The sequence below is a fragment of the Coloeus monedula genome (genome assembly GCF_965178545.1).
Source record: "Coloeus monedula genome assembly, chromosome: 3".
In the NCBI taxonomy this organism is placed as follows: Eukaryota; Metazoa; Chordata; class Aves; order Passeriformes; family Corvidae; genus Coloeus; species Coloeus monedula.
Window position 1 is genome coordinate 54,938,925 of NC_138783.1, and position 27,285 is coordinate 54,966,209.

The following is a 27,285-nucleotide window of genomic DNA, read 5'->3' on the forward strand; positions in this document are numbered from 1 at the left end:
AGGCTGTCGGTGTAAGAGAGAGGGATCAGCAGCTGAGTGGACCATCAAGGCCAGCAACACACATTATCTGTGTGATGTCTGGGGCAACAATTCCTTTTGTTCTACAAAACTTGTCTCTGAGTAGCATTGCTTTGCCTAGTTGGCCTATTTAATGGTTTCATAACATTTCCAGTAGGTCACAACTTTTCCAAGAAGGGTATCAGGTTTCATAACCCTTTTCCTTGTAGAAAAAGAAATGCTAGAAGAAGGTTGCTTTTTGTTATTGCTGGCTTGTACAAAAAGCCACACTGAGAGAAAAAGAACTGAAACTAGTTATTTGCAAGATAATAAAATTATTTCTGCTCCACACAGAGCATGTTTTCAGCTGTGTCAACTGCTTGTAAAGCTCAGATACAATAAAAACTGCCTTACACTACTGTTTAAGGACTTACTGCATGATAAAATTCGGTGAAAACTAATTGGTGATAACTAATAAGAAGAAACATAAACCCATGTGAATAAAAAAAACTCTGACTCAGAGCTCGTATTCTGGTGCTTGTTAAAACAACTGGGTTCCTGCATATGGTAACTAAGCAGGGCTGTCCTGCAGAACTACAATCACAGCTCTGTTTATCCAGTTCCACCTTTGCACCATTTCCTAGCAATGTCAGGAAAGGCAGATGTTCTTGACAGACAATTCCTTTGCAAAGCCACAAACACAAGCTGAAAACAAGTGCTGTGTATGTTCCCTTTCTGGCTTTTTTGGGCCTCCCATGGAGGCACTGATGACACTTTTCCATGTATCTTACTTATGCCTTTTCTTTCTGTTGCTCCAGAATTCCCACAATGTATTCAGCAGTACTTTCCTGATGCCAGCAGCACAGTAAGCAGCAACTTGGCAGGAAAATTCTCCTTTTACCCCGGACCTACCACTGTGCTTTCCTTGCCTGATATTCCAGGGCAGAATTTCTTCAGCACCACTGATTCCCTCTCAGAGCAACCCATCCACCCTTGATCCTGGGGTTTCCGAAATTGATTTTTTCATTTTCTTTTTTTTTTTTTTAATTACAATTTCTTCTTTGAATTTAGTTTTTTCTTAAATTGACCACCACCAAAAAGATATTGATACTTCCAGTGGGCTTGACCCTACTGCTTTATGTTTCAGATCCATCAGCTCCCCACTCCCTGCAACCCCCAGCTGCCTTCTGACCCACTGTCAGGAAAAGAAGTAAATTTTGAAAAAGGAGGAAGCCATCTCTTGGTAACAACTTTGTATGAACAGAAGAACTCTCTTGGGAAGGCCGCTTTCCAGTCTTCCCTTTCCTGGATCCTCCCGCACCATTCCGTCAGCTACTTGATCTGCAGGTGTTGAAACGGCACAGTAAAGCGACAGGACTGTGCCAGTGCTGAGGTCTAGCAGGGCTTTATATACTGCCTAAACGCCCTTGAATGAAGAGAAGTCGCCGTGTGACTGTTACAGAAGACCCTTAGCCCTGTCTCTGGGATCCCCCTGGACTCAGGCCTTACTGGCGCCAGCTCGCAGCAGAGCCAGCCGTGATCCCGCCCCAGCCGGGCTCTGCTCAGCCGCGGCCAGGGCAGGGAGCCTGGGCTGGCCGCAGCCCCTCCGCGCTTTGCCCTCGGCTCCGCGCCGGCGAGGATGCGGGGGCAGACAGGTGCCATCCGTTCGGGAAGGACACTGAGGTGCTGGAGCGGGTCCAGCCAGAGAAGGGCAATGAAGCTGGTGAAGGAGCAAAGTCTTACGAAGAGCGTCTGAGGGAGTTTAGGGTTGAGGGGATTGTTTAGCCTGGAGAAAAGGAGGCTTAGGGGGAAACTCATCGCTCTCTGCAGCTCTCTGAAATGAGGGTGGAGCCAGGTGGCGGTCGGCCTCTTCTCGCAGGTAATTTAGTGGCGGGACAGCAGGACAAAGCCTCAAGCTGTGCCAGGGGAGGTTTACGTTGTACATTAGGAAGAATTTATTCACAGAAAGAGTGACTGGGCATAGGAATGGGTTGCCCAGGGAGGTGGCGGAGTCACCGTCCCTGGAGGTGCGTAAGGAAAGGCTGGACGTGGCACTCAGTGCCATGCTCTGTTTGAAACGGTGGTGTTCGCCCAGAGGCTGGACCCTCGACGATGCCAGGGATGTTTCCCACCCTCTCCCGTCACACTGCAACCCGCCCCACACTGGGAGGGCGGGGGGAGGGGCGGACAAGGGGGACGTGTCACGCGCCCGCGCACCCGCGGCGCCCAATAGGGAGCGAGGATTCGCTCACGTGACGGAGCGCGCGCGAACGGTCAAGAGGGAGGGGGCTCCCCCCGCCCCCCCCCGCTCCCGCGTCTCTCGGGCGAGTCACGTGATGCGGCGCCGCTCTGCCCCCCCCGCTCCCCTCCCGCCGTGGTCACGTGCGCGGGCGCCGGCGGTGCGCGCGGCCCCGACGGCCGTGAGGGGCAGCGGGAGCGGCGGCTCCGGGGGGGACGCGCGGGGGCCGCGCCGGGCGGAGCGGCCGCGGGGAGCCCGCCGGGAGCCCGCCAGGATCTGCCGCGGGCACCGGGTGAGCAGCGCCCGCCCCTCGCCGTCCCGTTAGGGCGCTGCGGGCAGCGGGCGGGCACCGCGGCTCTGAGGAGCTGCGAGGGTGGTGGTGCCCGTGCGGAGCGGGAGAGGGTCCTTGTCGCCAGAACAGGGCTGGGGTGGGGACCCTCACCCGCGCTCTGTCTCGCCGCTAGCCTGTCTCTGGGATCTCCCCACAGCCCCCTGGAAGGCTTTAATTGCAGGTCCTTAACGCTGTGTGTTCTTACCGATTTTTTCTTTTCTTTTTTTATTTTCCTGGTTCGTGATGTTTCGGTTTATTCTTCCCTTTTGTCGCCGGCTTCCTGAAGGCTGAGTGAGATACCCGGCTGGTCGGAAAAAAAAAAAAAAGGCAGGAAAAACTCAACGCTTTTTTTTTTTTTCCTCACCTGGCTTTCTATGAAGAGTTACAGCGTTTCTCCGGCTTTTTAACACGCTTCTTCTAAATTGAAGGGGTATTTGTTTTGTTTTGTTTTGTTTTTAAGGAGCTTGCAGGGTTCCAGTTTAGAAAGCTCTTGTAAATTAGTACTAAAGGGATGTTTCCTTTTTTTATAAGGAACGTGCAGGGTTCTGATTTAGAAAGTTCAAGTGACCCGTTCGTGTTGTCCTCTACTGACGGAAGGTAAAAAGCGCTTTAATCGTTCCGACAAGGGGTGGGATTATGAGAAAGAGGTACAAAGCGTCATAAATGGAAATGTGTTTGGAGCACAGAGTTTTTTAGGAAAAACTTTAGAAGCTGTTTGGAAGATGCATTCATTCTTCAGTGCCTTAATATGGTTGTTTTCCCTTGAATGATTATCTCTATGCATCAGATTGAAAGACAGGCATTACCTCAGAAGATGTCTTGTCCTAAGTGAATGGATTTGAAAAGTTGCATTAATGGCTCAGCGTAGGGGAAAAAAAAGGAAAAAGGCGTAGTGTGGTTGTAATTACAGTTTTGTAATTGGAGTTTTGTTATGGTGGGTAGATGACTGTCATCCTCATAAGGGTGGTTTCCTGTGGCTAAACCAGTCATGTTCAGTAGTGTTCACGTGCATGATGATGCTTTTTGCTTGCTTACCTCTCTCAGCTGGTTGCTCAGAGCAACCAGGAGCTCTGGTTGTCAGCCCTTGGATCTGCAGTTCTTTCTGCCCCTGTATTGCTCATTAAAGGCATCTGAAAATAAATTGTGTAGAGGTTTGGAACACATGGGTTTTGTCATAGAAATTTTGCTTTCTGTAAGGTCCAAGGGAAGTTAAGGCACATGTTTTCAGGGAGTGCAGTCTCTTTTCATTGGCAGGGAGAATGCCTCAGTAACGTCACTTGGTTCATACATCTGATTAATTCCAGTAGTATTGTTAATATAATAGAACATAGAATCAATATATTATTTTCTCAATGCCGAAGTATGAAATCACAAAAAGCAGATGTAGACTGGGGGAAGGAGGATCAATGTTATGTGAAGGATTTGAGTCGTCTGTGGTTGGAGATGTATTTCAAAATAAAAAGGGATTAAGTGTGCCAGTCATTCTGTGTTGTTTTAAAGCCAGATATCCCAGCTTTTGTGTTCTCACTGCTGTTCATAATTCCCAAAGACAATTAAGAGAAACGAAGGCCTGAGCCTGCAGTTTTTCTGTGCAGGAGTAGGTCTGCCCGGCTGGAATAAACTGCAACATTGGAGCCTGAGGAAAGAGTGAAACAAACAAACATGTGATTGTGTTCCAACAGCCTTTGCAAGTAAGGGGATAATCCTTGAGGAGTTAACTGTAGATTTTTTTTTTGTTGCGAGTACAATTGGTACTGTTTTCCCGGTAGGATGTTGTGTTAGGCTATTGTTCTATCCAGCGTGGATTTATTTAGCTGAACTATAAACTCTGTAGAACGGTATCTAAAATCACTTTAACAAAGCATTCTGTAAATACTGTTTTTTTTTTTTTTTTAAAGCAGGGATTCATGTTTGCCTGCATGTGCCACTGTGAATCGGCTTGCAGGCTTTTTATTTAGAAAGCAAATTACTGAGGAGATGAATGCGTAGGCAGCAGATTAGCACAGAATTTTTGAGGGGCCTATGTCTCCCAAAAGTGTGTGGCTTTTTAAAATTGTGAGCAGATGTAGATGTTTTCCCCTAGTGTTGCTGCTTACTCCGAGGTCAATTTCTTTTTCATCACAATATGTGGCCAGTTCAGTTTCCTTTTTTTTTTTTTTTTTTTTTTTTACAAGTCGCCCTTTCTTGCTTATTTTTAGCCTAAGTGAAATTGAGGCAGTAATCTCTGTTTGTGTTCCTGTTTGGACACTGAGGTTATTGGATCATTTCGGAGATGTCACAGCGGTGAAAGAGGTGGTGTTGATGTAAACTCCCTCTGCTGGTTGATTTTGCAGCAGAAATAAAGCTTTGTGTTGTGTAATTGTTTATCTCTGCATCATGCAGCAGAAATTAACAGTTAAGAGGTGGCATACAGTGTTTTTAAAAGCAACTAGAGCACCCAGTTTAAGCTCAGGAGTTTTATGCTAATAAGGTTTTTAATTGCACTTAACTTTAGAGCTGTGTGTTGATACATGACAGATACTCCTCAGAGCCGCTGCTGCCTTGTTGCACACAGAATCTGAAGAATAGATTGAGAGCTAATACATTGAGAGAGCCATTAGCATGCAAGTTAAAATACCTTGATTACTTGGGGCTCCATCTGGTACATTTGCTCTTACAAAGTTACTTCTCAGCTGAAGTGCAGCCCTTGCACAGTGTGTGCTATAGCAGGGTCCTATCAGGAAAAGTAAATAACCTTAGGTCTGGGACTGATGTGCTGCAGGAAGGGTGAGTGAAGGACGCTGGGTTTTTCTGCGCTACTGCTTGCCTGGAGTCTCCTGGATCATCAGCCTTTCATAGCAAGGACTTGCCCAGAAGAAGCTCTGCATGTGCCTGTCCCCCCAGATTCAGGCAGATGTTGCACAGGGATGAAACATGAGTGTGATTGGTGTGAGGTATTGTGGTATCACAGAGCATCTGCTCTTTCGGAAAGTGTGCAGTGTGTCTTACAGGATGCCAGAACCAGTTTGGTTTCAGTTTTGATAACAGTTACTTTACTGACACCTCCATTTAATCCTGTATTTAAAAATAGATTCCTCAAATACTTTTTTCTCACTGTAGACTTTTTTTTTTTCCTTCCTGTGAGTGCCAGAACTTCTAATGGAAAACTAGGAAATTGGCTGGGGTTATTAAAGAATCTGTTTTTAGAGAGAAAAAAGATGGTGTTTCTACCTAGGTCGAGCATTTCTTTTCCGTGTAAAATTAGAAGAATAAGTAGTTAAATCAGCTTTCTATGAACAGTTACAGTTAAAAAACAGTTGTCAGTATATTAAGCCCAGAACTTCGAGGTTTGTGTGTAATTTCTCCCTCTTTAGACAAAAGGATAAAGAAAAGTAGCTGCTGTGACTGCTGTAGAAATGTTGAAAGCCAATGATAGGTACTCCAGCAAATGGCAGAATCCAAGGACAGTAGTTAATATTTCAAGAGGAGGGGAAAAGAGTGTCTTTGAGGAGAAACAGTACATATTACATAAAAGACAAGAGAGGGTTTATTTGTTATTTGTTTGGTTTAAGGATTTTTGTGATCCTTGTGGCTGGTAAACCTCGACAGACTTTAGGATTGAGATTTATTAAAGAAATGAACTTGCCAGTGGCAGATGAGTTGTCCTTAAGACCCTTTTGAGGAAAACCTCTGAAATAAGTGTAGAATTGTAGTAACAGTTGAAATGGCTGAAAGTATACAAAGTTGTTTTGGATGAAGTGATGTTAACACCTGTTAACAATTGTAAGGGTCTTCACCTGTGGATGGATTTGTTGCTCATATCTCCAATTTGGGAAGTCTCATGTGCTTGAAGGCTTTTATCTACTGGTATTTTTCTGACAAGATGTCAAGTTGAGCTGTGAGGTGCAGGGAGTGCAGTGTAACTTGCATAAGTTTTGGAAGTGCTTGGAAAGGTTTTGTCAAAGAGCAGTGATTAACTGAGTCATACAGAGCAGAAAAGAAGTCAAATGGGTTAGAGACCTAGTGCATAGATCAGGAAAGGAGAGATAAGGTAGCACATTTTAAATTCATTACTTTTAGAGTAGAATAGGTTTTCTGGTGCTGTAAAACTTGTCAATTTGCCAGGATATTCTCTAGCAAGATAACATGTTGTCTTCATGTCTTAACTTCACAGGATATGTTGAAAATTTCTTCAGTGAAGTAAATAGTTTTCTTAATATCCAGGTTGACACATTTGTGCTTTGGCAGTTGTATATTATATGAGGCAAGTTAAATAGGAGAAGTCAGAAGGGACACTTACTTGGTCTGCTCAAAAGAACAAGTCATTGCTGCCTTGTTTTAATTGATTGATAGTGTCATATGTTAAAAGATTTGCCAAGGTGAGGTAACAAATCTTAGCAGCTAAATTAGCCTGTGCTTGTAACTGGACTAGAAATTAAGAAGGCTTAAATGCATCCAAACCTGTTTAGCTGTGTAGAATCTGCTGTGCCTTGGCATCAGGTAGACCTAAAAAAAAAAAAAGCTGTTCTACAAATAAATTGATTATGAATTTGCCATCTGGAGATTTCAGGTGTTTTTAAGACCTGCTTCAAATGTGAAATGCAGTTAAGTCAGGCTCTTAGTAAGAGAGGTGCCTGTAGAGCAGAGCTGAGTTTGTTGGATCAAGGTTATGAAATCTGATAAGGAAGCAACCCTGCCTGGGTTTTGTTTGTGTTAGGGCTTTTTTTGTGGACATAATTCCACTGTGACCTCAGTGTTTCTCAGACTTATTTTTTTTACTACTATTATTACTTTTTTTAAACCCCCTTCTTCCGAGAAACATCTGTGCTGAGTAACAGTTGACTGTTGTTGTTAAATGGCTTTCTGAAGCCAAGCCTTGGTTGCCAGCACAGTTTTGAGAATCAAGCATCAGAAGAAGAACAAAGAGCCTGTCTTGTGTTCTCACTGTTATCCATATCTGATACCCAGGCATCATCAAGAAGCAGCCTGACTTGGAAGCAGCAGAGAACAGAGGGATTGGGTTGCACTGAAGCAAACAAATGAAAAGGAAAGAGTTAAGTGTTGATGAGAGGATAGCATCTGGGTGGAGACCACAATTCTTACCCCTGGAATGATTCCCTACCTTTTTGGTTTTTACTGTTTTATGATGATTTGTCTTGTCACTGACATTCTGTGGAATTCTTCACCTAATGCTCTCCACATTTCGCAGAACTTGCTGATACCCCCGGGCATGGATCATAGATTGTAAGTGGCAGAGTCCCTTCAGGGTGTGAGCGATGTTCTGTGCAGGGTTGAATGCCTAGAGAAGCTCTGGATGTTAGTGCTGTCAGCTTTGCTCTTGAGCAGCATGCTGCAGTTGCCCTGAGGAGGCTGGGAAGAGGGAGTGCTGGAGAAGGATGGACTGTGTACATCTGTGTTCATCTGCAAACGTCTCTATACCCAGCCATGTTTCCAGCTTTTAATGTGATCCACTTTGTTTCTAAGTAACAGATTAAGGCAATTTTACTTAATTACATTCTCTGATATGTTTCACTGCGTAATTGCACAAGCTCATACTTTCCGAGTCTCTCACAAATAGTTTTTGACCATAATAGCTTTTGATTACACAAGAGATGGCAGATTTGGGTCATGTTCACAACAGCCCCAGCCTTATTTTTCTTTGCATGTTTTATATACGTATCAACTGCTTGCTTACATGGCATATGTAACTTATAAGGCTACAAAAAAAAATTCACAAGTGAAAATTTTATGAATTGGAATTGAAATTCCCTTTGAAAATGCCCTCAGAATGCCACTCTGCCACCAGTGGTTATTTGCTAGGTCACAAATTTTTAATTAGTTTGCTTGTACAAGAGCAGCTGTTTGGCTGCATTGGATATTAGTTTACTTAAATACCCTGTTAAGAAAAGGTCTGTTTTTCCAGTGGCTAGCTATTTGTTCACCTAAATACATGGAAATACAATTACATGTTTCATACAGAATAGAATGTTTACTTTCAGAGCTACATGTCTTTTTTTCCTCCACATAAAGGAATTTACCTTACTGTCTGTTGATAAAAGTGCAAAATACACTTTTTAATAAGCTTTTTGATTTTTTGGTTTTTTTTTTTTGTTACAGCAATGTCCTCTTGCTTGTAGAAGCGTCATGACACACAGCAGCATCATGGTGGATGTAGGCAAGTGGCCAATATTTACCTTACTGTCCCCCCAAGAGATTGCTTCCATTCGGAAAGCGTGTGTGTTTGGAACGTCGGCCAACGAAGCCATTTACATCACGCACAGTGATGAGGTGAGCCTGGCATCGAGCTGGGTGCATGCTCCACAATTAGCTGTTTTCAGAATATTTGTAGATTAATAGCTTCTCAAAAGCATTATGTGAAATTTGTGGTTTCCAAAACATGGTGGATGTAATGTTTGGTGTGTTTTGTTTTTTTTTTTTTTTTTTTTAAAAGTTTTGTGTGAGGACGGTATAGATGGACTATTTAGAAAACTTTCAAATGGCAAAGGCCAGGTTGGATTACATGCACTTTTGAAGACAGGAAGAATTTAAAAGAAGTTGTGGTAGCTTGAAGTTAAGTGCAAACACACAGATACAAAGATAGAAAATGAGGTTATGGCTTGCTAAGTAAAAAATAAGTGGAAGATTATCTGTAGATTTTAATGATTCAGAAACTCATTATGAGTTAGCACAGTGCTGCTGAAAGAAAACAAGCTAGGTGTTCTGGGATGTATTAATGGGAAGGTTTCTCATACGACTGGGTAGAGAAGGATTTTTCTTCCCCTAAGTCCTGTCAGTAGTGCCTGTAGGATGAGCCTCCCACAGTATAGCTCTTTACATGCTTATGCTTTATTTGCTATTTACAAACTGCTTTTAAAAGAAGGTGGTGTCTTCCGCTTTTCACAGTTTCAGACTTTTTATGGTGCAGTTCCTGAAAATAAAAAGCCTAACTTCCAGGACTGTATGAATTGGAATAATTCAGACTCATCAGTTAACATCCAAACTGCCCTTGTGCTGACTCTTGGGGTTGTTAATTTCTGTGCGGGAAGTCTCTGGCCCGTGGAGGTCCAAGATGAAACTCTGTCCCCAGTTAATGAAGGCCTGAGTATTACACATCTGTGCATACCTGAGTATAAATCATCTGAAGTGAGTATGCCTTTGTTTTTCAGGTATTTGTTTTTGGACTGAATTGCAGTAATTGTTTGGGAACTGGAGATAATCAGAGCACAATAGTACCAAAGAAATTAGAAGCCTTATGTGGAAAGAAGATCTCCAGTCTCAGTTACGGAAGTGGACCCCATGTTGTTCTTTGTACTGAAGGTAGAAAATTAACAATTAGTATAGAAACATAAGTTAGAGATTTTAAGTTCCACTTCCATTTAACAGGAATGGATTAAGATGTAACTGTATTAAGTTGCTAATGTACACTAAGAGGTTCTTGTTGGTCTTAAGTGGAAGCAAATGGATTTTGTAATAGGTAAAGTTTCCATTTCCATTATATTGAAGCACTCCCACATATTTCCACAGTCTAGAGGTTATGCTGTGATACATGAATATAAAACATAGTATATAATTTTTTAGTGTACAGATGATTCTTGTAATAGTTTCCCTTTTTGTTAACATCCTTTCATTTTCATGTTGGTATTTGCTAATGTCTTGGAATTCTGTCTCAACCTTCCTGGAATTTTTAGTGGTTTTCATCACAAATATTTTTGCAGATGGTGAAGTGTATGCTTGGGGACATAATGGTTACAGCCAACTTGGAAATGGCACAACCAATCAGGGCATTACTCCTGTTCAAGTTTGCACAAATCTCTTAATAAAGAAAGTGGTGGAAGTAGCTTGTGGCTCTCATCATTCCATGGCGCTCTCATTGGATGGGGATGTAAGTTGAAACCTGTTCAAATCTCTTAATCTCCTTGTTGAAGTGAATAGTGGAGGTGACCTTGCAGTTTGAACTTCTCTCTGTTTCTACAGTGTAATTACAAACATAACCTTTTCTCCTGCTGCCTCAAACTAGGGTGTCCTTTTCTTCAGAGCAGACTTGAAAACAACTAAAAAAAAACACCCCAAAAAACAAATTAGTAAGCCCCCCTGCAAAAAAAAAGGCAACCCCAAAACCAAGGGAAATAAAGCTTAGTAAACTTTTGTGTCTCTCACAGGGGTGACACTAGAAAGATGTGCCACTTACAGGTGAAAGAATGGTTTGTGAGGTGCAAAATGTAACTTATTTGCTTGCAGGTCTGTTAGGGGGTGTGTTGAGTTTGTATTTATTGGATTAGAATTTAGCCTGTTTCTTGTAGAAATGTCTTGCATTTCCACACTGGTACTGCAAAAGAATGTTGCTCTGCACACCTCTGAATACCTTGGTGTGTAGCTTCATGCTATGTGGCTTCAGGCTACGTGTCATGAGAGACACAATTAGTTTCCAGTTATGCAGATTTGACCAGTGTATGCACAGTGGAAAATCTGGTTTCAGCTGTGCACTAACAAAAGAAAAGCTCTAATTTTAAAACCTTTTAACAATGAAAAGGGAAACTACAGTTCTTTCCATCCTGATAATCTGAGCATGTCTGTTGTGGTCCAGTATGGAATAACAGTGCAACAAAATATTTTAAGGGTAGGAAAGAGAGCTTGGGTTAAATGGTCTGTATTTTATCTGAAAGAAGAGCCTACACTTATGGAAGATTTTGTGCTGTCATGTTTGACTTGGTTAAACTAAAAAAAATCTGGTGAGCATGCAGGAAGGAGAGGGCAATCACGCATTGCTTAAACAGAGGTGCCAGCTGCTGTGTGGTAGCTGCCTGTGAAGGCCATGCTGTCTCTTGTCATAAATGTGACATGCTTGAAATCTCAGTGGAAGTAGGGAAATTTCTTTGTGTTGACCATGGAGTTGATACTTGCAGCTTGCTTGCCAGTGTGGCTCGTTAATATACTTTAACTTGGTTTGTTTGTGTGCTGAGCTTTTGCCAGAATTGAGTGCACTGAAAGCACCAAAATGTGTTAAGCAGCTTTATTTACAGAAAGATTTGGCTGCCAACCCCCTCGTGACCTGATATACCTGAAGCCTCAGGGGGACACTGAAGTTGGAAGTATTTGTGGAAATACCTGGCATATTTGGTTTGTATGGTTCAGTGCAGTTTTAATGCAGTGCAAATTTTAAAAAGAAGTATTTTAATGATAGAATTAAAGGAATGCAGACATTCATGCTTCTCTGGCATGTCCTTTGGCATTTTGATCTACTTTCTGAGATTCTCTACCTAAATATTTTCTGTTAGTGAAATTATTTTATAAAGCATCTTCAAATATTCAGTAGGAATCAAAGATCCAGCAGTTAGAAGTAACAAAAAGCAAAGAACTGATTCTTCCTTTTGTTCATATTATTCATTGTAAATGAGTTGTGTTGGTGGGGGGGTCTTTTGTTCTTGTCTTTGGTGGGTTGAGGTTTTTTTTTTTTGGAGCTGATTGAGGTGTTTGTTTTTAATGATTTTTAGTGACTCTTGTTTTGGTGTTGCAGTAAACAGGTAGCTTCTAGCACCAAAGGATGTGCAGTCTTCTCATGAGGGTACCTGTCAGTGTGCTTGTACTGCCAAGCATGTGTTTCTAAGACAGCAAACTCTTGAACTGGGTGAAGCACCAGAGAATGAACCATCAGAAACAGTTTTATGCCAAGCTGTGGACATGTATGCATGTAATAAAAATTGGAGGCACTGAAAACACAAAGTTATAAGTATTTTTTAATAGCATACTACTTCCCTGTCTTCCTGACTTTCAGATAAAAGGAACTAATATTTTTGCTTGTATTAGTACTAGTTTGCCGCTGGAAACTTTAAACTGACAGAAATTGTGGGTTCTTTGTTAATGCCGATGTATGAGATAATTTAGCTACTGTGAAACATGGGCTGACAAAAACCTGTTCTTTCACAGCTCTTGAAAGATGTGGAAGAAGTATGCTGAATGTCCAGCAGTAACCTGGTTTAGAGTTCTATGAAGAAAACTATAAAGCTCTAAACTGGGGAGTTAAAGTATGTCTGGGGAACAAATGACATTCCGGCTTGCATTCCTTTTCCCAGCATCATGAAATTATAAAGACAGTCACTATGCTCTTTGTCTTACACTCTGACTTGTATTTAATATGGAAATATGTTCCTTTTGTTTTCTGTTTTAGTCAGATACTCATTCTGTTGCAATAAGCTGGAAAAAGTGCTATATTCATACTTGCTAGATCAGTCCTAATGCTCTGTACAATTTTCATCTGTTGAAAATGAATTTCAAGCATTTTAGCTTGTTAATTAGGATAGTTTACCCAATCTGATGCTGACTACAGGAAGATTATCTATTGCTATCGTTACTATTATTAAGGCTTAAACTGTGTGGTTTTGTGTGTTTTTATGGACAGCTGTATGCTTGGGGCTACAATAACTGTGGTCAAGTTGGATCTGGATCTACAGCCAACCAGCCAACTCCTCGCAGAGTTTCCAACTGCTTGCAGGGTAAATTTGTAGTTGGCATTGCTTGTGGCCAGACCTCCTCCATGGCCGTAGTAAACAACGGTGAGGTAAGCGCTCCTGCTGCTGCATTCCCTCATTCTCTGTTACCTGAACCTACCAAGCTGGTGTCTGAATATGGAGAAATGCTGACAGGGAGTGCTCAGGCTAGGGCTGTATAGACAGAGTTATCCTGACAACTTCTGTGAGGCCAGCTGAAGGAAAATACTGCAAGTAACTGGAGATGCAGTCTTTAAACATTTCTTCTTATGGCAAAGACTGTATTGGAACACAATTCTTACCAAGTCTGCAACTGCAAGAATTTGAACAGTTGTATTAACCATGTCTGTCTTCATTTTGCAATAGATTATTTAACATAAATAATGTTAAAATCTCTTAATTTGTTAAATTAGTCTCAGTTTATTTCTGTAAAACATGCACAGTTAACTTTTCTGCAAGGATACGTTGGCTGATTGTGTTTTTTAAACACATTGCTTAATTACCAGCAACAAACCCAAAACATTCTTTTGACCATTACCCTCCCATTGTGCTACTGTTCCATTTGACATAAGTTTATGGTGCTGTCTTGCTTTTAGGTATGAACTATAACTGCAATTTTACTGCATTTCAGCAAACTCAGTGTAGCATCTCCTCATAAGTGGGAGGACTGTAAAGTCCCTGAGGTTGAGATGAGCTTTCATTGTACATACGTCATGGTGTGTCCACTGTAGCAAAACTAAGGGAAGAATTAAACTGGGGACTTCCATTTAAACTGATCAGCTTATCAGAATAACTAATTTCATGTTATCTTAAAAAAAAAAAGGGAAAGTAACGAGGAGAAAGGATGGCATAAAACGCAAAGTGTTGATGCTATGGGAGAGATTTTGGTGTAGTGTAAGTTTCTTGCAGAATTCCTAGTGCGTCAAAGACACATTTTTTTAGCTTCTTTAAAAGGTCAATGCAGGGCAGAAAAGTTGAGTGAAGTAAGTCATTGCATTTTACTTAGTATCTTTTAACCTTCTCTGTATTGCTCTTCAAATAGCTTACAATTTTTTAATAGTAAGTACTTGGCTTGTGCTTGAAGTCTTAAATGCTCTGTACTTCTGGAGAAGAGTGGCTTAATTTTGTTTTCCTCATGCACTCAGGTTTATGGCTGGGGTTACAATGGCAATGGTCAGCTCGGCCTGGGGAACAACGGCAATCAGCTGACGCCGTGCAGAGTGGCAGCGCTGCACAGCGTGTGTGTGCTCCAGGTATGCCCAACGTGGAAACAGAATTGTATTCCTGCTGCTAGCTTCTGCTGGAACCCTCTCTTTGGAATATTATACCTGCTGCTAGATTTCACTGTTCCCATGCTGAATTTTTTTTAGCTCCTAGGAATTGCATTTTGCTTATATAAATGCCAATCAGCTGTAAAATCCTTGCTTTGGTAAATACTTGGGAAGATTTAAAGTTAGCTACTATAACTATTGTAAAATACTATTTGGATACAAATTGCATTTTTGTTACAAAGCTGGATGAAATAGATTAGTCACAAGAAATAGAGGCAAATCAGATGTTCAAATTGGTTCTACTAAGTATTCTAAGTTTAGTGTTCTGATTAGAAGTTCCTTTAGAAGCAAGGGGAGAGGAAAGAGAAGAGTCATGGGGATGGGTTTGATTGTTTGGTGGTTGGGTTTAGTTTGGTTTGGATTTTGGTTGGGGTTATTTTTGTAGCTAAAGAATCAAAGTAAAATTTGGGATTTCCTGGGCTTTTAAAAAGTAAGGCTCTCTGTAGAGTTGCATGTGATAACTTGGGTTGAAGGGTTGTTGGCTGTTGAACTGCAGTTCTCCTCATTACAGCGTACTCATACTGTACGGTATTGAGAATAATCCAGCTCTGAAGTACTTTCAGAGTATTGCAAGATGTGATGGAGAAGTTCAGTGTTCATGTGAAAAGAAAGTAGGTAGCGTCTAGGGAGACTTGTGTAGTGTGCAGTAAATTACTTGGGAGTGGCCGATTAAATTAATGAAGCTGGGACTTCTCCAGTACCTACAGCTAACTTACTTTGTGTTAGCTGTAAGGACTGAGAAATAACACATTGTAGCGCCCAGTGAAGAATGCGTGAGATACTTACCATGAGCTAGTGGAAGGTAATGTGTGCGATATTTTGTTTCTCATCTATGTTTGGTTCAGGAGTAACGCTTTATACATTTACTTACAGATTGCCTGTGGCTATGCACACACTCTAGCACTAACAGATGAGGGCTTGCTCTATGCCTGGGGAGCTAACACTTACGGGCAGCTGGGGACTGGCAATAAAAGTAACCAGCTCAGCCCAGTGCAGATCATGATGGAAAAAGAAAGGTAATCTTGCTGAATCTGTTCCTGGATTGATAAAGTCTGAGCATGTGTTATGCAGTCTCTAGCACTGGAAGCATGCATGTGTAGGGCTTGGTGGATTGTTTTTCTATTGCTAATGTTAAAAACATGGGAAAGGATGGTAACTTACTGTTTACAGTAGACTGAGTGCTTTTTGCTGTCTGTAATGGTTATTGAACACAAACACACTTTGCATTTACCTGATACTTAAAGATAATGAATGAATAAGTGTTATGCTATTCTGTATGTGGTTCCTTTGCTTAAAATTGGAGCTGTGAAATCAATAAAGCAAGCCATGAATTGAGGCCTACATTAAAAAAAAAGAAGAAAAAGTGGGGAGAAAGGAAGCACCACCTTTTGCAAGAAGTGACATGTGAGGAAAAACAGTTTTTGAAAGGTTGAAAATGGTCCACCGTGAAAACAGAACTCAATTTGCAAGGTTGCTTGAGCTGACAATTAGTACCCATTTTTATTGCTTGTACCAGTTAGTAGTTTTTTAGTTTCCTGGACTCATAAAAGAAAGAAATTAACCCTTGTAAATCCTCTTTCATCATCCTCATATTTGGGGATAGCTCTTTTGCTGCTTACCTACAAATGTGGACCTCAGTCCCATTCTCTGGGCCCTTGTGTATACCTGCAGATTAATGTGCCTTGTCTTGGTCTATAGATCTCTTAATTTGCAATCTCCTCTTAACTGGGAGACACTTCTGCTTGGTTTTTCTCTTCCATCTGGAAAGTCATTCCTATTTTTTTGTTGTTTCTCCCACTGAGCATTAATTTAAAAGCTTCACAGTACTAAGAATGTTTAAAATGTCAAAAAAGGGGGTGGGGGGAAGAAGAAAGGAACTATCACAATAAAAACCACTGAGGTGGGGCCGGTTTGTCTATGAAGGAACTGACACTAGCAAGGCAAAATGAAATATTATTTAAAAAGCTGTGAAAGAGAAATGTGTATGTTTGCAGATAGATCAACTTTGTTTTGTTAGTGATTTATTTCACGAGTGAACTAAGGGGAACTGTTGCATTTAGAACTGTATGTGAACTCAAGCATGGGGTTATAATAAAACCAGCATTTGTTCAGTGGCTGAAGGAGGGAGAAAATACCATAGAACTTCTGCTTGGAATCTAAGGGAGAGATAAGTCACTTGAACTTGCTCATCTTGCTTGACTTGGCTCCCTTGGAAACGGTGCTAAAAGTGGGTGATCTGTCATTTCCCATGCGGTACATTATTGCTGCTCCTGATCTTTTAGTTTATGTAATTCTTTTGTCATTTATATTTAATGCTAGCAACAGTTACTTAGGAGGCTTCATTTGGTGGTGGTGTGAAAAATATTATCGAGACAGCATGTTAGGAATGTTTAGACTTTATTTTGTGTTAGCTGGGAGGAACAGCCGTGAAGGTCAGCTTCCTGAATTTTGGTGTTAAGTGCATGCTTAACATGTTACCCTGTACATGTACTGTAAGTGTATGTATGTGTACCATATGTATGTTTATAGGACATGTTCTGCTGTACTGCTGAAGTATAGTATAGTCTGTAAAAAAAACAACTGTTCTGCCAAGGAAAGAAAGTTTGGAGAAGGCAGTAGTTTAGCTTGATAGCTGTGATAAAAAGTAAGTTGTCCCTAAAACAAATACTCTGTGATGTGTCTTGTAGAGATGTTGCATAGAGGTTCATAAGTTGATAATAGTGTAAAACACCCAATCAGTTTTCTGCCAGAAATTATGAATACATACACTGAAAGTGATGTAGATTCTTTGAGTTTCATCTTGAAATAATTTTTGCACTTAAAATATGAACTTTGTGCTAAAAAGTTTGGTTCGGTTATTTTTTTGGCCTAAAAATCTAACTCTTAATGGATATTGTTCTGTAAAGGAACACACATTTTTGTATGTGTATTCTTAGACTGCTTGGAAAGATATTTGTTTGTCCTGGTTGATGTGTCTGGCACAAAAGCATGAAATCCTCTGATGTGTTTTTACCACAGAGAAAAAACAGGAAAGCATAGCTTTTATTTTGAACATGGGAACATCCCTGTTTTACTTATCACATTCACAGAAACTCTGGCAATGTCTTTGTGGTGTTTTAATTGGAATTGTGTTTCTTCTCTGTTCTTGCAATGTTTCAGATAAGAATCTAGGGATTGCCTGAGCAACAGAAGAACAGGATAGATAAGTGAACATCAGCAGCTTTAGTGTTTAAAAAACTGTGTGAGGTGCGTGAAAGGACTATGTAGACTTTATTTAAAAAACAACCATAGCTCTTAAAGGCTTCATTCCCCTCAAATGAAGCAGTCTGTGTTTCATGTTGGATTTCAGTTTTGAGGAAAGTAAACTTAACAGCAAAATAAGAAGTCTGAAGTACAGGCAGTGGGTCAGATCTCTGTCAACCTACAAAAATCAAAAGGGAGTAGAAGAAATTTCTTCTTGAGAATAAGTTTCTGATGTGTGTTGGTTTTAAAAGGGAAAAACAAAACTTGTTTTTTCTTCCTGCCTTCTTCCATGGCTATGAAAAAATAGGAGGAATGTCAGCTGATGAGAATGACATAGTTAAAGCAAAATCTGATTACAATAAAATCTACAAGCAGTCCGAAAATGTCACTGTGGACTTTTTTAATACCTGTTCAAGCAGTATAACATTTCAGCAGGACAAAAACCCAGGTCCAGGAATGTTGATGCATAGTTTGATTGGCTGTTATTTTGGTGAGGCCTGTGGAAAGCCACTGGATTCCCTACTGCGAGCGTCTTACCGGATTTCTTGTGTCCGCAGGGTTGTGGAGATCGCAGCCTGCCACTCTGCGCACACGTCGGCTGCCAAGACGCAGAGTGGCCAGGTGTACATGTGGGGCCAGTGCCGGGGCCAGTCCGTGACCTTCCCCCACCTCACCCACTTTGCCTGCACTGACGATGTGTTCGCCTGCTTCGCCACCCCCGCCGTCATGTGGCGCCTGCTCTCCGTAGGTGAGCTCCAGCTCCCGCAATCCCTGTGTCCACTGGTAGTGATGAGTACGGGATATTGCTTCCCTGGCAGGCCTCTGTTCCAGGGAGGGTCAGCAGCTAGTTGTTTTTTGCTTCTGAAGAAAACAGTCTGTTTCAGCAGCTGAGGATCCAGGATAGGGTTAACAAGGTTGTTGGCCAGTGTACATCCAAAACAAACACTGTTTTAACATTGCACGATGAATATTTTGTATTTCTTACATTTGTGTTGTTTCAACTCCAGCTCAGGTCCAGGAAGGAATCCTGAGTCATTTAACAAAACTTTGGGGTTTTTTTCCTCTTAAAACTATTCTTGCTTGGAAGACTGCTCCTGAGGCTTGTTTTTTTGGTATCTAACAACTTTGGATTTTAAGTGTCGTCTCTAGCTTCCCCTCATTAGTATTGGCCCTTCTAATATGACTATGAAGGAACAAATCTCTCCCCTATGTTTCATGTTTTGAAAGTAACAGAATTCCAAGTTTTCGTTTTGTGAGATGATTTGTCTCAAGTCTGTTTAGTTTGACTTTTGTCAAACACAGACAGGCTTGTAAATAATAATCCCTGTAAAACAAGACTCTTACATAATTGCTTTTTCTGTTGAAACTCTCTTCTTATACTGCCTTGGATTACCCTGTGGGATGCAGTCTCTGTGTCCAACAAATAAGCTCAAACCTTTTTTCTTTATTTTCTTTGATCCACATGCTGCTAATTCTTATTTGACCCCAAATAGGATATAAAGCACTTAGCTTGCACTTCCTGGAAAACATGAAGGTGTTTTCATGTTCAAAAAAAAAAAGGATGCTTCATCTTACATCTGTTGCCTCAGTTCTCACGATCTCTTAGGACATCTAATCTATTTTTGTATTGACAGCAGACCCTAATTTTGTTGATCCCTGTATGGAATTGTTTTTGGGGAGTGATGGATGACATCCTAAGTAACCTTTCTCCAGTAAAGCCTCTCAGACTTTACTGTTGCATTTGGCTTGTCCTAACCCAGCTCCTCTGTTTTAACTTCTCATTTAGCATGTTACCACATTTGTAGAGGTCCAGATAACAGCATCTCACCTGTAGGGGAAAACTGAGTAGAGTTACTAAAGAGAGAGGATTAGCTTGGAGTGGTCTGCTCCTGAGTAAATCTGAGTCTGCTTTTATCCCATTCATCACTTTCTCCATTCTCTAATCCTCTGCAATATGTGCTGGTCTTACTCTCTCTTGCCTCCACCTCTTGTGGAGGTCTCATGGTTGGCCAGTCTGTTGCCTTTTGCTAATAGTGTGGGCTGTTTAATGACATGTCTTCCTGGTTTCAAGTTCCAGGTTTTTATGAGGTATTTCCAGACAGAGTATAGCCACGTGTCTGAACTCTATACCTGCACTTTAATTCCTCTTAGCCTTTGGGGATTCTTCCCCACTTACTCTGGCAATCTTACTGAATATTTAAATCAAATGAATTAATTCTGTGGGCATTTTTAAACCTCCATTTTCCATATGCATGTTTTCCTTTCTCACGTTTTAATCGTAGAGGAGTAAAACCCTCCCTTTTTTTTTTTAATGTGGCTTTTTTGATGTTGTTTTGTATTCTTAGGGAGAGCTAACTCTGTGTAAAGGTTATTGTCCTACTTACAGTTATGATGGCTCTGCCAAAAAATGAATCAGCCAGTCAGGATTGGCTGTGGTGAAGTACAAATCTGCAGCCTTTGTGCAGGACTGAAAGTATCTGGAGTGAAAGTTGATCTACATAGCTTAAGCTAAGCTCATGACCTAGCAAAAAAAGATCACATGAGCAAGTGGAGAGGGATTGGAGCATGGTTTAGTTAGCCCAGAGGAGATGCAGCTTCTGTGGGTGATTCGGGTAAGTCAGAGGAGTGCAAGATCTGTGGCACAAGTGTGACTCATCAGTTCTGAGTAGCTTGTTCCAGCAGTATTCCTTTTAAAATGTGAAATAATTTAGTGTCCCTAATGGTGAAGAATGGTTTGTTGATTGTATATGGATGAACAATATACAGTCCTGTGGGACACAGGAGACAGATCACATCCCATTTAGTGGAAATCCACTTATTTTTCTTTTCTGTGTTTCACTTCTTAGAAGCCACGTGCTTTGAAACACTTTTAAGATTCATCAGAATAATGAGTTAAATTAGGTTTTCTAAAACTTTATAGGCCTTGCTTTACCAGAAGCCTTAGACAACTTGTGCTGCAACTCTTGTATGATTTCTTGTGTGCTGCAACTCTTGTATGATTTCCAGTGCCATAGGCCTTAGTAGAGGGAGCTGTGCTACTTCTGCTTTAGTCCACTTCCAAAGTTGCTGAGATTTTGTGTCTTTGGTTGTACTAAGAGCACAGTGTCTGCTGTCTTACTTCTTCGACAGCACTGATGCTGGATTTTGTGGTGGTATAACTGACTCCTAAACTGAGTAATTGTTGTCAGTGATAGTTCATGTTAATGAGCCCTGGCAAAGACTTCATCAGCCTGCAGGCTGTATCCAGTCTGCCAGCACAGAAAGGTGACCAAGTAGTGACCTGTTTTCTTTTTAGGCCCAGCCCACACCGTGTCAGTGTGGCTGGAGTGCTGCAGCCCACATTCCCTGTGAGTTCAGGGGTGTTGCAGACTCCCATTAGCAGCACTGTGCAGGTCAGGGGGCAGAGCTGAGCCAGCACGAGCACTGAGCTGCCTGGAGGCTGGGAATCTCATGGGTAGTGCCCACATGGAGATGGAGTTCTCCAGGTACTTTTCATGGTGCTGTGCTACTACTGGGATGGAATGGGAACTGCTGACCACTGCTGCCTGTAACTGTTGTGGAGCAGCCCTTCCCAACAGGAAATGCTGTTGGATTAATTAATTCTTCCCATTTTGCTGCTTAAGCCAGTGGAGCCCTGACACAGATGTTTTCCTTGACATGCTCTTGTTTGAGCTGCTAGCTTTAGTTAATGATGTATGTGTTCCATTTAAGATGCTTTTAATATCTTGTTTTGTTTGTTTGTTTTGAAATTGTTTCTGTAGAGCATGAAGACTTTTTAACGGTAGCAGAGTCTCTGAAGAAAGAGTTTGACAGCCCGGAAACCTCAGACCTGAAGTTCCGTGTGGATGGAAAGTACATCCATGTCCACAAAGCTGTTCTGAAAATCAGGTAGTGGTTGTGTTTCACAGCTCTTGTTTGTACAGAACAACCCCTTAGTATATCATCAAAGGGGCAAAAAAAGTAAAGAGGGAGGAGCAACCCCTAAACCTGTAGTAGGTAGCATCCGTTTATCCTTAATAGCTTTAAATGAAGTGATTGTAAAAGGGGTGGTCCAGATTCATTATTCACTGAGCCTGTTCGTTGTTCCCAGGATAATAAATTATGTTAAGTTGGTCTGATTGCAATATATACACAGATGTTTCTGTAGCATGGACAAAGTAAGAATTTAATCTTAATGCATAACAAAATCTACAGTGTTAGGGAACCAAAATGTGGACTGCTGGCCCTGATGGGGCGTGGTAAAATATTTGTGAGTATTGCAGAGTGCCCCAAATATGTATTTCAGGGGGACTGGAATGTAACATTCATGTGTGTGTGCAATAGTGTTCCAGATGATGTCTCTGTCTCCTAGGTGTGAACACTTCAGGACGATGTTCCAGTCATACTGGAACGAGGATATGAAGGAGGTGATAGAAGTAGACCAGTTTTCGTACCCTGTGTATCGTGCCTTTCTCGAGTACTTGTACACGGACAGCGTTGACCTTCTGCCTGAAGATGCAATAGGTACTGCTGATGGTCCAATTGTGTCAGAAAGCAGCATCCAGAAAAACTGGGACAGGGCATGTAGAATAAGTGACTAAATATGACTTCTAGTCTAGCCTATAATGCATTTTACTGGTGATTAATTAAGCTGTTTTTAAAATGCTGTTGTAACAAACTTAACTACAGCAAAAATGGTGCATGTGTAGAAATAAACTGAGAGGAGTTTTGTCAAGGCTGGGAGAGAAACTGTTTCTCTGGGTGAAAATGCTTGTGTATTTTACTAAATTGAGTCAATTACTGTTTAGCATAATATCAAAGAATCTCTATAGATCTAATGGGGAGGACTTGGACAGCAGAGCAATTACAGCAAGCTGTAATTCAAGCCCATATCTTGATAATAGTTTTTTACTCCTGTTGTGGTGCCTGCCTCTAGGTATAGAAGTCAGTAGGACAGCTTTCATATTTACAGAGATTAATAGGAGAGTAGCATGAGGTAATAAAAGGCCTTTGGTCACCTGTAATCTGCATTTTCTGAATAGTAACCTACTTGGAAAAAGCACATTATAGAGATACAGAGTTTTGCAGGAGCAGAAACTGATGTTGAAAGAACAGAGATCATTTTACACCTGACTGATATGATGGTGTTTTAATTGCAGGGCTTTTGGATTTGGCTACTTCATACTGTGAAAACAGACTGAAAAAACTGTGTCAGCACATTATCAAGAGAGGAATTACTGTGGAAAATGCATTTTCATTGCTCTCTGCTGCTGTCAGATATGATGCAGAGGTAAACTTCTGAAGTTCAATCTCTTAAATGGGTGGCTGCTTCCTGACTTAAACTGTGGAGAAAAGCAGCTGGTTACATTTTCATATAAGCTCTCTCTTACTTTCATTTAAGTACTATTTGCCACTTTCAGAATTTGAGAATGTTGGACGTACAAAAACTGTATTTGCCATGAGGTGTATCTCCTTTTGTTATTTTTGTTTTTCCCTGTAACCCAGTACTGGGAAGGTGAACTAGTATGCAGATATTTCTGAGGATGAAACACTAACTCTGAAACAAGGGGAGGGTTTAAATACAAAGAAAAGAAAAGTAATATAATGAAAAGCAGTCTTTTTAAGCCTTAAGTTACTTATTTGTAAGGCTGTTTGTTGTGTGATGACATGGTGGTAGGTTGGGGATTGAGTGCATTTGGGATTTGTTTTTGTTGGTGGGGTGGGTTTTTTTTGGCTTTTTTATTTTGTTAGATACAAATACACTTCCAGTTTTCACAGAATGATAATGAAAGTGTCAGGATAAGAACTGCTTCATGGGCCTTATAAATGTTGAAGACAGAGGAACAGTGTGTGAAAAGGGAGCGAAACCTCCTTACTGTGGAATGTCTGACTTCACTACTAGATCACTAACATGGTGCTTAGGGAACTAATCGGGAAGTATTCCCAGGCTCGCTTTGGCTGTTTGTGGTATCTGTGCATTGTGTTGGCAACTTTGCAATTGGTTGGTTTTGAACTTGCTGCTTCTGCTTATAAAGCAGTTTTCTGGTACTCAGTAAATCAACTCATTGCTTTTTCTTGTACTTAATTTCCAGCAACTGGCATGCAGGTTGCCCTAACGTATTTCAGAGCCTTGAAATGTGTTGGTTGGTTGATACATCTCACCCAAAGGCTGTGTTAATGTCTGATCTACTGTGAATAGTGATGTCTTTGATAGAAGTTCATCAAAAATAGGAAGATTCCCACATTTTAGCCTGCAAAGATGGTTTGCAGGATGGGTTTTCAGTGTGTGATTGATTATGCTTGTAAGGGTTGTAAGAAATGCAGTTACTCTGCCTTACCTGCACCTCACTAGCTAAGTGAAGTTAGAACCATATGCTTCAAAGCTGCTTCCAGGAGAGAATGGGTGATGCTGCGGGGTTGGGCTTTAAGAAGAAGTTGGGTTTACATGCTGTAATGCTGGCTGGGGGCTTGGAATTGCTTGGCTGATGTAGTTCATTCAGGGGGGTGTGTGCCTGGAAGACAACAGTTAAAAGAATTCACTAATTTAATATACCTCCATGATGTGAAACTCCTGCAGTTTCTTTTGGTGACTGACTGAAGTGGCTAAAATTAGGTCAGGGTTGGCTTCTCATTGTAGCTTTTAAAATAATCATTGGCTGTACCTCGTGCCTTTATTCACCTAAGTCTATAATAAGTACAGTTTGCTGGGAATGCATCCATCTGCAAATGAAACCCAGCCTTTCTTTTTATACAGAACTTTAGGTTTTCCAGAGTTACTTACTAATACTACAATTCTGTTTATTGTATGCTTCTGTTGCATTGACTTGGAATATGAATTTTTTAATAAAGCAGTGCAAAATATTGTAAAATGTATGATGTAATTTTCTTTAAAATGCTAGTTAATTCTGTTATTTAAAAAACCCACAAACATCAGTGTTCAGTTCTAATGAGCTTGTCTTTTTTTGTTGCACAGATGCCACACAAGTCAAGATCTGCAGCTTCAGAATGCCTGGTTTTAGGCCAGGATATATTTTTATATTATTGTTGTGTCAAGAACTCTCACTGGCACACACAGTTGCTCTAGCTTTCAGTATTGACCTTTAGAGAAAACATTTATATTATTCAGTCTTTTGTACCTCATGGGGCTTAGAGAGTTGTGCAGATTTGTTATGTCTTCCTGCAGTGCCCAGTCTGCTGAGCAGCCAAGGAAGGGTGTGTTCTCACATAGAGAGTCTCCTACAAACATCTAATAAAGAAATGAGAACAGTGTGGGGAGTTGCCCTTTTGTCAGGGCTGCGGCATCCCCCTTACAGCAGCTTAGATCTGCTCCACAGGGTAGATTTCCTCCTCAAAGGAGGAGCTGGAAATAATCTGAGTGGGAAGTGTTCTGTGGGGAACCTTACACTGACAAGAACTGTGCCTTGTGTTCTTTAAGAGATCCTCTGCCTGACATCACCCAGGTGCAATGATGGTTGTGAGGCTTTTCTGATTATTACATGGAAGGCACTTCCAAGTAAACTCAAATATCCAGAGCTCACTTTCTGCAAGAATTGCTGTGCTGCACTGTGCTCCAGTACTGCTTTTGAATCACATTTGGGAGACCTGTGAAGTACTTTGTAACACGAATCTGTTTCTAATGCACAGAAACACCTGCCTAATCTTTGCTGTACAAACTGTCCAGTCAGGATACACGTGCACTGAGCCTGGGGACATGGAACTTCAGGGCTCTAGCTGGGCCCTTCTGTACACAGGAAGGAACTCAAGCAACCTTACAAATAGATTTGAGTTTATATTATGGAACAAAAGAGCTGAATTTTCTTTATCCACAGTCTTGGTTTATACATCATTACCCCAAGATCTCCTATTTATATTGGGAGTTTCAAAGCTGTCAGTGAACGCAGATGAAACTCTTCAAGTGAGAGAACTTAAAATATATATTGCTCAGAACAGCTGATTTTTGTGACTGCTGCTATATAATGAGAAGCAAAGCTTAGTTCCTTCCCCTTGTAACTGCATTTACATAGTGAAATATGTGGGTAGAATTATTATTTTCTGTTGCATTTACATAGTTAACTGTGGGGGAGGAAACACTGAGAGCCACTTGGTGTGTTTGTCTAATTTGCTGCAAAAATAAAACACAAACAGGCGTTTGTGCCTCAATGAAATTTTCTGTGATTGAAAGCAAAGATAATAACTTTTTTTTTTTTCCCCCCCTCTTTAGGACTTAGAGGAATTCTGCTTTAAGTTTTGTGTCAATCATTTGACAGAAGTGACACAAACTACAGCATTTTGGCAAATGGATGGTCCCCTGCTAAAGGAATTCATTGCTAAAGCCAGTAAATGTGGAGCCTTTAAGAACTGAAAAAATGAGGCCGTAAGTCACGATGTTTGTAGGGTTCTTTTTGCAGCCACAACAGAACTGTGTGGGTCAAGGCAAGTGTTACGTGCACCAGAGGCCCTGAAATGCCACAGTGAAAACAAATGTTTCCAGTGCTCAAGAGTGAACTGTTGTAAAAACATCAGGCACAATACTCACTTGCATTTAGCAAACCCAGATGGTGGAACCAGCTCAAGATTTCAGGCAGAGAGGAAATGCTGCAGTGTGCAAAGGATTCCAGCTGGTGTTCTGGACTTGCCTTTCCAGCCTAGGAATCTCAGTTCTAGAACTGCCTGCTCATATTTCCAATTTACTGTTTGGGGTTGGAAAATAGTCTGACCTGAGCCACTGAATGATGTCACTTAAATCATTAAGTCCCTGGGATTATAGAGAAGCAAATGGTGCTGTTCTCTCTTCCTGCATTTGCATGACTGTGAATGAATTGGCCATTTGCTGTGTGTAATTAACCAAGTGTATCCAGTGCTTCAAGTGTGCAAAAATAATGTATCATCAAAGCCTACGCAAGTGACTTTGAAGAAAGGAGTTACTAGGAAAACTAATTTGAAGTAAATCTCTATATTTGGGTATATTTTAATATAAGCTGTAATGTGTATTTTGTGTAATCTGTTCAAGCAATATTTATAATGCTTAATGGAAATAATTCCCTCTTCAGTGACTTCAGATCACATTGGTTCCCTCTGCAGGGGAAGGGAAAGCTGGGTGGGGTTTTGCTTTTAATTATTGTCTAAATTTAAACTACATGTAATAAAATTCACTTTTTTGTACCTCTTCGTTAGCAAACCTTGGATTTTGAAGAGCGTTGCAAGCGTTTTTGTGTTACATACAGTATCTCTGTTGCTTCAATTAAAAAACCTCATCAAAACAACAAAGGGAAAACACAAACAAACAAAAAATAAAGCCAAAACCCAAGTCACCCCAGACAATGAATCTTGCTGATTTCACTGTGCCTGACAATACCTGTGATCTTGGTTTCAGAAATGAGCAAATTTCTTTGTAGGCACCAATTTTAGACCTCCGTGATTCTCTATGGATCTGATTTTTTTTACACTAAGTCCTCTGTAAGTCAAGCTAACCCTTCAGAAGGTATGTATGGACATCTTCCTCTTCTTATTAATAACAGAGCTCCTTGTTAATGCGTTTTTGTTTTAGGTGGGTTTGTTTTAGGCAGACTAGCTCTGACTGGCACTCAGGTCATGGGCTTGGGCAGTAAATGGGTGGTGTGTCTAGGCCCAGAGGGGCAGCAGACAAACTGTGGAAACAATTAATATTATATTATTTTGTTGTATGAGGCGTGCCTAATAGTT

At 41.0% G+C, this 27,285-nt stretch overlaps 1 protein-coding gene across 5 annotated transcripts; it reads left to right on the forward strand.

The window, feature by feature from the left end:
• The first annotated feature begins 2,388 nt into the window (after positions 1-2,388).
• RCBTB1 (RCC1 and BTB domain containing protein 1) lies at positions 2,389-26,661 on the forward strand. Of its 5 annotated transcripts, XM_082279186.1 has the most exons (13): positions 2,389-2,528; positions 2,854-2,997; positions 8,664-8,834; positions 9,713-9,863; positions 10,262-10,428; positions 12,943-13,101; positions 14,176-14,283; positions 15,235-15,377; positions 18,162-18,352; positions 21,366-21,492; positions 21,956-22,107; positions 22,743-22,873; positions 25,805-26,661. In XM_082279186.1, the coding sequence occupies exons 3-13, from the start codon at positions 8,691-8,693 to the stop codon at positions 25,943-25,945; spliced, it is 1,614 nt and encodes a 537-aa protein (XP_082135312.1). In that variant the 5' UTR covers positions 2,389-2,528; positions 2,854-2,997; positions 8,664-8,690; the 3' UTR covers positions 25,946-26,661. The 5 variants fall into 5 exon arrangements, with proteins under 5 accessions (XP_082135312.1, XP_082135311.1, XP_082135313.1 ...); XM_082279185.1 differs by lacking the exon at positions 2,854-2,997 and having other exon boundaries at positions 2,398-2,528; XM_082279187.1 differs by lacking the exons at positions 2,389-2,528; positions 2,854-2,997 and adding an exon at positions 4,149-4,258.
• Positions 26,662-27,285: the final 624 nt, after the last annotated feature.